The following is a 13,228-nucleotide window of genomic DNA, read 5'->3' as shown; positions in this document are numbered from 1 at the left end:
GTTACCTTTTCGTCATGACAGAGATCATTGGAACCAATAAATTTGACACTTATCCTCTTGGAAATTGTGTCCTTTTTGATGAAATATAACTTCTGTACAGTCAAGGCTCGTTATAACGCAAGCCCCGGGACTGTGAAAATTTTGGCGGTGTTACAAATGTGGTGGTATAAAGAAATGGAGATCATGAGTGTTGACATAGTACAGGACATGACTTTTGACCGAATCCAGAATTGACATCAATTAATCCTAATTTAGGAAGCATAAATGTCTTAGCTTATTTCATTTAGATAATAGAAAAAAATGATACAGTAGAAGTACAGGAAACATCGGTGACGAAAGATTGTTGGCGACATAACAATTATTTTCTCTACGAGTTTGAATAGGACTGTTCTAGGATTTTTTTGGCATTATGGCGGAGGGTGAGAGGTGGTATAACAGGAGCTATTTACATACACATGGATACCAAATAAACTGTGCACAATGAAATTCTTGGTAACAGGTGAATTTTGTGGTATTGCGGTATAACGAACTTTGACTGTATTTGTTTGAAAATTTTTGAGTGACAATGTTCAGTTTCTAATGATGGGAGCAGTTAACTTCTACATGTATAACTAAAGTTTCTACATGTATAAGGCAAGTATGTACAGTCAACTCCCGATAATGTGCCCTCCCATATACCGCCAACCCCATTTACCGCCAGGTTTTCTCTATATATAAGTACATAGTAAAACACCAGCAATTACTGCCATACTCTCTTTACCGCCAAAATTGTACTGCACCAATATGGGCGGTATATCGGGGGCTGCTGTTACCAAATTAAAAATTCAGTATAGGCAGTACTGGTACCAACCAGGGGGGGGGGGGGTGGTGTGCAGGACTAAAGAATAAAACAGTTATATGAATGATGCAATGATGAGAGTAATTTGGGTTCATTGATTCCTAAATCATACCCAGCATCAGAATCTATCAAGCATATCATGTAAAAGAAGTCAATAAAACATCAAAATCACTTAAAACCATTTATTATTCTACCTATTAATTAAAAATGTATATACAAAATGGACAAGTTTTACAATGTAACTGGGGCTATCAGTTTGCTGCCTCATGAAAGTTTCCTATCAGTAACCTTTCGGACCTCTGAATCTTTGTCTCATGTCAAGCTGAAAAAGTTTACAAAAAAGCCTTTAAAGAGATTTTTGCCATGAAGGACATAGGCCTACATGTAATCCACTAAAATTGGCGATTTTAGCCACAAAATGAAATACCCTTGATTCTCATGCAGGTTTTCCAGGGGTTCCAAGGACACCATGCCCACATAGAGAGTGCTTTAAAATGCTCAATAATCAGAAAATTTCAAAATTCAATGCTCTTTGGTGAACATATTAAGGAATCAATGACTATGAAATCAACCACAACCATGAAGCATGTCGTGAGCTACACTTTTGCGAATGATTGTAGTTACAAAATACGGCATAGGTACCACTAAAATATACAAATTGTATATAATTCAATATTCAACTCCCCCTGGTGGTGCGAACAAAAAAAACTGGTTAACCCCAATTCCACGTGAGATGAATCCTATGACTGTAACAAATATCAAGACAATAAGTTGACACGCGATGACACTTAAGAAATGACACTTAAGATTGATATCTTCGAATAGTTTCGACAGTGGAACTAGAATCGTTGAGCTGAAAAACTGATTCGTGTTCATGAAAAAAATCTGGACACCTAGAAATTCATCAGCGGTTACTTTATATCACACAATGACTACACACAATGAACGGACACACAAAACATAAAAAAACAAAACTATCAGAGGATTAAACATGCACTTATTCCAGCCTTTGTTTTCTATTAACAGACGGAACGAAAAGTGAGAGGCATGCTTTTGAGTCAGTGTAATTGTGAATTTTTTGCTAGACTGTGCAGTAAAGCCGGTTCAATGATTAAGTTGGATTTCTGTTTAACAGAAAGCACTACACAGCTTTGGCCCAGTCCAAAGAAACAATAGGTCATAAGCAGTTATAATGGCTAGGAATAAAAGCAAAACATTCCTGGTCAGGTTTTAACCATTGGATACCAAATGATGAAAGTTATCAGTGCACTACTTTCTGGGTCTGTCTTCTCATTTCCGGCATGACGTAAGTCTATTATCATATGGACTGTGCAACCGAGCCCTGTTTTCATTGCGATTGGCATTGGTGATTAGAAATGATCATGATGCAACTCAGATGTTTACATGGACTATTACAGGACTATTTTAGTTGAAATGTTGATAAAAGTTACTTGCAAAATGAAAAAAAAAAATTTGTTACAGAAAATCCATCCCAATGTTGCAGGAATGATTATAAATTTTTGAATTTTTTATGAACAACTGCTACTGTCTGCATTACAGCTTATTCTCTAACATAAAGCTGGTGATTAATGTGAAAAAAAGAGCCACAAGGGGCACTATGGCCAGCCTTTCAGCTTTTCATAAAATGGCAAATGATGCATTCTGTGGTTTAAATTGTCCAAATACACTCCCAGCTCATAGACTTGTCAATCCCAGGGACCTTATTCACTGACTCCAACCATTGCAATGTTCATCGCAAATCCTCCCGTAACTCCAAATTTGAAAAAATCTCCGTATTCACTAAAATCCACGCAAATATTTTCCTCGCAAATTCATCAATTTTCCCCACAAATCTGCGTGAACTAAGGGGCACCCCTAATCTCTTATTTTCCACGCAAGTAATACTTTTGTGGCTTTTTAAAGTTGAATTACGTAAACGATTGATATTTTTCAAGGTATGGTTTTATAGACCAGTACCCTACTAACTTTTTCCAGGGCCCAACTGGGATTCATTGTTAGTTAAGACTTTATTCACCAATATATTTGCCCTATGATGCTTGTTCCTTTGATGATAAATCAAATCAAATACAAATTGTTTTCAATGAGGTCACCTCAAGAATCCAGCTATGGAGGTGGTAAAATAAGATATTGACCCAATATATCAATCTGCAATGAGGTTTTACAATTGGACTGGTTCCCGTTGCGTGAAAAATTGCGAATCACTTTTTGTGAGGAGGTAAGTGAAAACCACGCACCGCAAACTGATTTTCGTAGCAAATCATCCCGCAACGCAAAATATCCACGCAGACTTGCGTAACGTTAGTGAATAAGGTCCCAGGCTAATGATTTACACAATTCAATCGTGTTTTCATAAGTAGCACAGACAGCGACTGGAGCTGGCAGGAACAAATACCTCAGATAAATCTTTTCCCTTGGTCTTATTGATTTGAATGCGGAATAGAATTGAATTTTCTGAAATTTGCTCAATAAAATAAAATTGAATTAGATATGCCGTTTTACCTTGTTCAATAAGTAAAATTGAATTGGATTTGATATTTTTTGTAGAATAAAATTTGATTGAATTTGCAGTTTGAGCACGGCTAATTAGCATATCAAGGTCATCCATCCAATTGAGAAAAAGCTATTTTTCTCGGACTTTGCACAATTGTCAATGATATTTTCTGCAGTGCTAATAAAAATATTCCTCCCAAAAACCAAATCTACTAAAGATTTCACAGAAATCGATATTGAAATACAATTTTAGATCTTAAAATAAAACCCGTAAGTAAAACGGTAGATGATACCGCGGGTTCACGTGAACACCTGCTGATCTCTGCGGCTAAACCAATCATAGAGGAGTCTTTGCTTTCTGATTGCAATCAGTTTTTTCGTGAAAAAGCTCATATAAATTTTAACGAGGCCCTTTTTCAAAATTCAGCTATATAGAGGTTGGAGAATGGATAATGCTTTAATGAATGATTTGCATGAATATATGCTCAGTTGCACAGTCAAAGAGCCTTTACTCCGGAAACCATGTCATTTAAATTCGCTCCATTCGTATAGTAATAACCTACAGCTGGCCTAAAAATCATTCAAAAAGAAATCATCTGCGTCATAGTAAGCTAAGATATCATTAACATAACAGTTTTTTTGTAATACTACAGTCAACCCCGCATAAGTCATAGCCCTTGGGACTGACGATTTCTTTCAACTTAGGTGATGTCCGAGTCACGTGTAAGTCGTATTTTTATGAGTTATCTTTAAGTCATGGTTTTATACAAATTACTCGAATAACTAAAACCCGTGAAAATACGATCTATACAATGCTCAGATTCCAGCATGGTTGGTAATGTTTCCGGTCATATCCTTAGCTGTCAGTTCAGATCCTATATCGCTGAAATCCACCCTCCAATCATGGATGTATAAACTAGCTTATACGTCCATGCTCCAATCAATTAAAGCTGCCACGTGCACCAGGCAAACGTCACAAGAAAGTTACATAGGAACTGTCTAAACACTTACACAGACAATATTGTAGCGTATTTTCATCTGCTGCTGGCATATTGGGCTACAACTTACGCAAGGTATTTTGAATGGAATCAGAAGATTTGGTTTCTAAATTTTTACAACTTTAGTGAAAATACGACTTGTAGTATGAGTTATAAGCATAATTTCATAAAGATTAAAGAAAAAAAATCGGGCCAAAATAATTATACGAGAGATGTGATGATACAACTTATTCGATGCTGACTTACGTGGGGTTGACTGTATTTTCTAAGCAAAACACTGTATGATGATATAGTAACTGGTTGGGAAAGAGCACAAATACCACACCTAAAAGTTGGTCTTCGACATAGCCTAGTAATGGTGGTTCGATGCAGCAGATTGATCATCATCCCCATCAATCTAACACATTTCTACACAACGTAAATGCCATTTGGCATCGTGTAAGGACAGAAAGAATACTAGCGAATATATAATTTTCTTATTCACAAATCTTTTCATGGTCTAGCTCTTCCTTTGGTGGAGATATTGTCCACCCTAGACCTGGCCATATTTTGGAATTAGACAATGAAGGTACTGGTATATAGATGAGGAATAGAATTTTTAGCATTGGTTGACATCTATGACATCATGCCAATGCTAGTAAAATGGATGGAAAGTCGTAGTAAAAAAAAAAAAAAACCGCCAACTCTTTTCATTTTCATAGTAACTTCAAATTGTAACTTCGTTCTCGTAAAACATTAGAAACAGCTGAAAATGACTCAAAATAATGTCTCAATCCCTACAACACAGCGCACCACATTTCTGATTAAATGGTCTAAAAAGTTATCCTATCACATTTTTCTCATTAGTTACCGTATGTGGTAGAAGCAATTGCGTAGTGATATGCCCGCATTGAAATTGGCAGTAAAGAATGGGGAACGGCCCCTTTTGAATAGAAAAACATATATTTATGTACCCCGGTGTATAAATATCATAGTGTTTAAATATGACTGTTATTCCTCCTATCAGAAGCAGATTAATTGGGATTAATTCTCAGCGGCAGAATACATATTTCTAGAGCAGTGGCCTACTCATGACTGAAACCCGGATAGGTAAGTTATTTGATCGCGCAATTTACCGCCCAACCATGATACGATATCACCAATAAAGATATTGTTATTTATTGGAAGAAAATATCATTGTTTAGTACACCAAGAACCATGTTGTATCATCAATCAGTTGACTGACAATTTATTGTAAAATTCCATCGGTTCGGCTATATTCTAAGATAAGTTTTCACTTTAAGATGCCCTGTCTGCCTCCTGCACACTCACAAGGTGGTCCTGCCCCTTACGCACCCGGCAGAGATAGATTGACTTTGTAATGCGCAGCTTTTCCATGCGCTGAACACCACAACAGTAATTAAATTTACACGTTGTTTGTCGTGAATTGTAGTTTTTTGGAATTGAACTTAAGTCCCAAGTGGGCTAAAAACCCACAATAGATATACTGTCAGATAATAAACCTTTCTATATATCTGCCGTTGGTTTGTATTTGTTAACTCTGTGCTGAGATTAATATCAGTTCACTATAGTCATGATGTTGAACTATTCGTTGCCCTAGGGTGTATTTGAATTTTTTTCAAGATTGATACATCGGAGGTGGTGTATCAGATTTTGCTGAGATGAGAAACAAGGCTATTTCTTTGCATGGCTTCGAAGGAGTCATATTTACCAAAGATCTTTTGCATTCGAAGAAAGCGACTCTAAGTTTGTGGCACTCACTTGGATAACTTACTGCATCCTGGCTTAATTTTAAACATGCTAACGGAGTTTTCTTATCCTACAATTGAAAGTCAAATGAATAACATAAATTCAATGAATTTATGAATGACCGTTACATCTAAATTGGGTTGTTGAATAGTTGTACAATGAACAACATTGGGAAAATGACTAAAAAATCCCCTGAGCAACAAGACCAAATTTGGAACAACAAACGTGTTGGTCCAGCACTGCACCTTGTTCAAGTCTTGGAGAATTAAGCGTGCGTGCGGCAATCACATATCATATCATTAATACGCACTACACCATTGATTAGTTCGCTTCAGAATTACTGGTCGAAAGCACAGTTTGTTTAAAAATATCATGGTCATTTTAACTTCCAGGCTGATGCATAAAGAAAGAACAGAATTCAAATACATTTGCCATCGGAAACCCGTACATTTATATTTAATTCTTTCTTGAAGCCTGGAATGGATCAATGAGATTCATATACAAATGTATGCCAGCAGAAAAGCGATGATGTCATAATAAGGACTCCCATCGAACTAAGCACTATAAATAGCACCTGTAAAACTATCTAAGCTAAAACGCCGTTTCTGGCGATGTAGTTTTAAAAACTGTAACAGCTGAAAACCACAGGGACTTGTCACAATTGATAGTGAATGAATAAAACCAATATCAATGACCAGGTCCACTATCCCTGTATAATATAAAAAACAAGGGTGGCAACAAATTTTCAATCTGACAATGACTTCTCCACTTCAATCGACTGTAATTCCAAAAATTCTCAACCGATTCACATGAAATAAGCTTTAATACAACCTAGAAAACTTTCTGCTTCCAACGAGCCTTTAACCACCACTCTAGGACAATTATCTCACAACGAAATCACCGTTTTTTGACGAGAGATAGCTCAAATTGGAGGTGTACCGATTCTATGGTGGACAGCAAAATGGTCGTATTTTTCACTTCAAACGATGATTTCTATGTGAAATCTTAGAGATAACCCCAACAAACCATACATTTTTTAAAACTACGCGGTCATACGTGTACGCTTATCTCATTTATTTGTATAATCCACGCGATGGGTGAGCTCGCAAGCTCAAAATCGAACAAATATACGAAAAAGTCACCTCGCACTATCGCGCTGGCGGCCATTAATCACGTGACGTGCAGGTTCGGGCTATGTTAATAGAACCGCGACAAGTCTACGTCTGTAGACTTGAAAAAAGGAAATATTTGTTAATAATACCACCCCTCAGACGAATGTTGCACTATATTTTCATAATACGGATATTTTATTAATTAACAGAACTTTTAATAAATTTTGTAATGTTTTTCGAAATCTCTAAGCCAATCAATGCGCGTGAAATATTTAGCCCGTTACTACGATATCACGTGATTAATGGCCGCCCAGTTGATGACAAGTTGAACGCCGTGTTCGTCCTCATTTTCGATTTTGAGCTTGTGAGCTCACCCATCGCGTGGATTATACAAATAAATGAGATAAGCGTACAGGTATGACCGCGTAGTTTTAAAAAATGTATGGTTTGTTGGGGTTTTCTCTAAGATCTCACATAGAAATCATCGTTTGAATTGAAAAAAACGACCATTTTGCTGTCCACCATAGAATCGGTACACCTCCATTTTGAGCTATCTCTCGTCAAAAAAAGGTGATTTCGTTGTGAGATAATTGTCGGAGAGTGGTGGTTGTAGGCTCGTTCGAAGCAGAAAGTCTTCTAGGTTGTATTAAAGCTTATTTCATGTGAATCGGTTGAGAATTTTTGGAATTACAGTCGATTGAAGTGGAGAAGTCATTGTCAGATTGAAAATTTGTTGCCACCCTTGTTATTTTATTATACAGTTGCAGGGATACTGGTACCCCCATCATTGGTCTCATCCATTATCAGTCGTGACAAGTCCCTGTGCTGAAAACAGCGGAAATGGCGTTTTTTAAGAACAAGCCAAAAATGGCAGAAAACGCCGATTTCGGCTAAATTGGCAGAAGCAGTTTAAAACTGAGTAATCCATAAATGGCTGATTCCGCCGTTATTGGCGGAAAACGCCGAAATTGGCAGAATAAGCCGTTTTTGGAAAGTGTTCCTGACTGGCCGCGGGAATGAAATAAAATCGAAGCCAGTTTACAAGCCCTGCCTGTGCCTAAAAAATGAAAAAATTAGTCGTTTGCCAACAGTTTTACCTTTCTCACACAGTTTGATTTAAGGAGGCATTCGAGAAGATCTTCTCTCAAGCCAGAACAAGCAAATTTAGATTTTTGCGTGTCATCTTCATCGAAATATTTCGGCATCTTTATTGGCTGCTCTTTATTGGCACTAGATTCCTAGTGCAACGACCTTGAGCTTCGGTGAAGTGTTCATCTCGTAGTCACTGTAGTCCGTTTCGTTGTCACTGTAGTCCGTTCGGTATTCCGTCAGTATTGTAAGTAGTTTAAAACCGGCGGATTCGTTCGAACTTGTTTGTTGATTTTTAAAGCGTCGCTTGTCTTTACGAACGGAACAGTCTCAACCGTATCGTAAGTTATTCAATCAATTACAATTGAATTAGGGGTGAAAGTGTAACGGTTCAATCAATTAGGCCTACCTACATTTTAATATCATTTGACATTGTTTCAGTCAGATTTAAAATGTCATCCGGCTCCGCAATTCAGTTCAGTACATTGCTATTGGTTAATTTTAAATCTTCACTAATGTCTATTTATTAATGGATGAGACCTGTTTTTCTGGGATATTTTGCTTACTTTTTAGGATACATACCTCATTTATGTCTTAACAGAATGCCAAAAATCGCGGACAACAACTGAATATCCGATATTATTCCAGTTCTGTACCAATTAGATGGATTGGCAAAAAGACTCCTTAAGTCCAATTGAATGAGAGAGAAAATCCTCCATTTTGTGAAATTTCTTGAATTTTTACATTGTCACCATGCCTACGAAATGAAGTTATTTTTCTTGTGGGGTCTCAACAACTAAATCAGGGTGGCGTAGGCATGGTAACAATGTTCAAATCCAAGAAATTTGACAAAATGGAGGATTTTCTCTCTCATTCAACTGGACTTAAGGAGTCTTTTTGCCAATCCATCTAATTGGTACAGAACTGGAAATATATCGGATATTCAGTTGTTGTCCGCGATTTTTGGCATTCTGTTAAGACATAAATGAGGTATGTACCCCAAAAAGTAAGCAAAATATCCCAGAAAAACAGGTCTCATCAATTAATAAATAGACATTAGAAAGATTTTAGCCTGGATTCTGTCTTTCAGTAGATTGCATCGATCATGAGACTAGGTGCGGATCTGCTCTTTTACCCGATTAGGGGATTCTTATGTGATAAGGCCTACTGTCTGTCACACCTGCTCTCCGTGCGACGTTGGTTCAAGTCCAGTATAGCGTGGAATAGTTCGCCGCTCAAAGATACATTTATAGAAAAGGAGTAATTTGGCTGCGACCGATTTCACTCGTCGACAATGTCTACAACCCCGATTGTCGACCGATTCTACTCGTCGACAATGTCTACAACCCCGATTGTCGACCGATTCTACTCGTCGACAATGTCTACAACCCCGATTGTCGACCGATTCTACTCGTCGACAATGTCTACAACCCCGATTGTCGACCGATTCTACTCGTCGACAATGTCTACAACCCCGATTGTCGACCGATTCTACTCGTCGACAATGTCTACAATCCTGATTGTCGACCGATTCTACTCGTCGACAATGTCTACAACCCCGATTGTCGACCGATTCTACTCGTCGACAATGTCTACAACCCGATTGTCGACCGATTCTACTCGTCGACAATGTCTACAACCCCGATTGTCGACCAATTCTACTCGTCGACAATGTCTACAACTCCGATTGTCGACCGATTCTACTCGTCGACAATGTCTACAATCCTGATTGTGAAAATCAACTGATGGAAGCACGCAGCTCCTCGATCCCAGCCACTTTATATAACTTTATATAAGGGTAATCCACGCACTCATGCAGCCCCTCGATCCCGGCCACTCTATATAAGGGTAATCCACGCACACACGCGGCCCCTCGATCCCAGCCACTTTATATAAGGGTAATCCACGCACACAATCCACGCACACACGTGGCCCCTCGATCCCAGCCACTCTATATAAGGGTAAACCACGCACACACGCAGCCCCTCGATCCCAGCCACTCATTATAAGGGTAATCCACGCACACACGCAGCCCCCCGATAGCAGCCACTCTATATAAGGGTAATCCACGCACACACCACCCCTCGCTCCCAGCCACTTTATATAAGGGTGATCCACGCACACACGCAGCCCCTAGATCCCAGCCACTCTATATAAGGGTGATCCACTCACACACGCGGCCCCTCGATCCCAGCCACTCTATATAAGCGTAATCCACGCACACACGCAGCCACTCTAGCCTAAACAGTGCTTCATCTAGCCAAAAATAGAAGGGCGGTCCGCCCCGCCCCCGAAAATTGCCGCCCTTGTGCCCTTCAGATATGTCCTATGATTGCCCTTGTGCCATCATCACTTGCTGTAGGTCCGCCATCCTGCCCTTGTCAGTCACGAGTAATGAGTCAGGGCTTTCAAAATAAGCCGACGCATCCGACTGTTAGTAAGTTTCCTGCGACGGCTATGAAATATCTCGTATGATATCAACGATAGTAGCTCATGTGATCAGTGGTTATATTCAAATGTTCTGCAGTCAGTGTGCATCATGTGAAAACGTGCCTCAGACGTGTGGCCTAGTTTAAGTTTCCAGGAAATTGGCTGGCTTCCAAACTACTGCCAATCATTCTAGCGACTGCCGTTGTAAAGCTGGTAGTGTATATTCGATGGATTGTTTCGTTTTGAACACATCGTGATGCTCTGGATCTTTTTATCTAGACTATTAGACAAATTTTTTATATACAAGGTGAAAAACTTTGTTCGGTGAACTCACAGAGAGACTCGCACAGACAATTAGTTTGAGTAGCCTAATAGCAATAATGTGTTCTTAAGCTGACTGCTTACCAATTATCAACAGTTACTTGCCAATCACTAACACTATCAATTTAAATCAATTAATTTGATATTTCTAAGATTAAAAATATGCAATTTCATGTAGGCCTATACACTATTGCTGGCTCTTTTACGCTGTGTTTGCTACTTGAGATTGCTTTTTTCTACAATTTTTTTCGTCTGCAACTGGTTTTCCAATTCATTTTGAAAGCCCTATCTAGATTTACTTTTGTTGATTGACAGGCATAGGTGTAAGGATGTACTGTGGTAAAGTTTGTCACTCATTGCATAATCAGATTTAAACATAGTTTCTAGTCCTCAATCGTAGTAGGGGCTACCTCGATTCTATGCATTAGGAAACATTGCACATTGCAGGCTATTGCGTTCACTTTTCGTCCGTCGTCCGTTCGTCCGTCCGTAGACGGAATCCAGTTATTTTGGGAAGTTTTGAAGATGCTTCAAGGTAACGTCTTGATATTTGGGTTACACATGTATCTACCCTAGACACATCTTCAGCCCAAAAACTGGCCCTGTCAGAATCAAGATGGCCGACCGGCAGCCATTGTTGTTCGCCAAAATCAGCACTTTTTACACATTTTCGAACTTTTTGAGGGAAATTTTGAAGACGCTTTGATCAATTACCTTGATCTTTCGGATATATGTGAATCCCCCCAGGGCCCATCAACATAACAAAAATTGGGTCGGTCGGACTCAAGATGGCTGTCCTATGACCTTTTTAGTGCCCAAAAATGTTAATTTTGGCCCGAATTCTGAGTCCTGTAGCTTCCTACTGGTTTGCCATTTCTCATTACAATTTGTGATGGGTGTTCTTTGGAAAGGGATATTTTATACCTGAGACAGGTATTTTTCATCAGCCAATTATGACGCAATTGGTGGCCATCTTGGTGTCACCAGTACTCATTCGTAAGTGGGAAAAAGTTTTTCCACATTATATTGATACCTAAGCGTATTTTGCTACCAGAATCAATTAGAAAGTTGTAGCTCATATCGTGTTCCATGATTGTGGTGAGTTTCAAGGTAATTGGAATTCGTATATGGCCACCAGGGGGCGTTGAATAATACAATATCTTAGCATTTCTTTATTATATTCGTACCTATGAATATTTTGTAACCACAATCAATTGGAAAGTTGTAGCTCATGACATCATCTATGATTGTTGCGAGTTTTAAGGACATAAGTTTTTCTATATGGTCACCAGGGGGCGTTGAATAGTAGAATAACTTAGTATTTCCTTATTATATTGGTACCTAGGCATATTTTGTTACCATGATCAATTGCAAAGTTGTAGTTCATGACATGTTCTATGATTGTGGTGAGTTTCGAGGTCATTGGGTTTTGAATATGGTCACCAGGGGCGTTGAATAGTAGAATGACTTAGTATTTCCATATTAAATTGGTAACGAGGCATATTTTGTTATCACAATCGATTACAAAATCGTAGCTGCTGACATGTTCTATGATTGTGGTGAGTTTTAAGGTCATTGGTTTTTGTAAATGGTCACCTGGGGGCTTTGAATATTGAAATTGTTAGATTGTTGAGCATTTGAAACCACTTCCCAAGTGGGCATGGTGTCCCTGGACCCCTAGTTTAATGCTAGATGAAACACTGCTATATAAGATTGTATAAACATGATTGTAGACATCGTCGACGAGTAAAATCGGTCGACAATCGGGGTTGTAGACATTGTCGACGAGTAGAATCAGTCGACAATCGGGGTTGTAGACATTGTCGATGAGTAGAATCGGACAACAATCGGTGTTGTAGACATTGTCGACGAGTAGAATCGGACGACAATCAGGATTGCAGACATTGTCGACGAGTAGAATCGGTCGACAATCGGGGTTGTAGACATTGTCGATGAGTAGAATCGGACGACAATCGGGGTTGTAGACATTGTCGACGAGTAGAATCGGACAACAATCGGTGTTGTAGACATTGTCGACGAGAAGAATCGGACGACAATCAGGATTGCAGACATTGTCGACGAGTAGAATCGGTCGACAATCGGGGTTGTAGACATTGTCGATGAGTAGAATCGGACGACAATCGGGGTTGTAGACATTGTCGACGAGTAGAATCGGACGA

General features: G+C 38.9%; 2 protein-coding genes across 2 annotated transcripts in view; one reads left to right on the top strand and one right to left on the bottom strand.

Annotated features, from left to right (window-relative positions):
• Positions 1-1,027: 1,027 nt before the first annotated feature.
• On the bottom strand, positions 1,028-8,447 carry LOC141905924 (cytochrome c oxidase assembly factor 5-like). The gene is made up of 3 exons (XM_074795029.1): positions 8,306-8,447; positions 6,059-6,166; positions 1,028-1,160 (listed from the first exon to the last, which is right to left on the bottom strand). The coding sequence occupies exons 1-3, from the start codon at positions 8,411-8,413 to the stop codon at positions 1,119-1,121; spliced, it is 258 nt and encodes an 85-aa protein (XP_074651130.1). The 5' UTR covers positions 8,414-8,447; the 3' UTR covers positions 1,028-1,118.
• A 94-nt stretch (positions 8,448-8,541) lies between these two features.
• The window catches only part of LOC141906067 (centrosomal protein of 78 kDa-like), a 68,201-nt gene continuing 63,514 nt past the window's right edge, over positions 8,542-13,228 (top strand). The window contains exon 1 of the mRNA XM_074795244.1: positions 8,542-8,638. The gene's annotated coding sequence lies outside the window, so the exon portion shown is untranslated. The remainder of the gene's footprint in view (positions 8,639-13,228) is intronic.

Source organism: Tubulanus polymorphus, chromosome 5 (assembly GCF_964204645.1).
Source record: "Tubulanus polymorphus chromosome 5, tnTubPoly1.2, whole genome shotgun sequence".
In the NCBI taxonomy this organism is placed as follows: domain Eukaryota; kingdom Metazoa; phylum Nemertea; class Palaeonemertea; order Tubulaniformes; family Tubulanidae; genus Tubulanus; species Tubulanus polymorphus.
The sequence above is the reverse complement of the archived record's forward strand: the minus strand, read 5'-3'. Positions and strand labels throughout refer to the sequence as shown.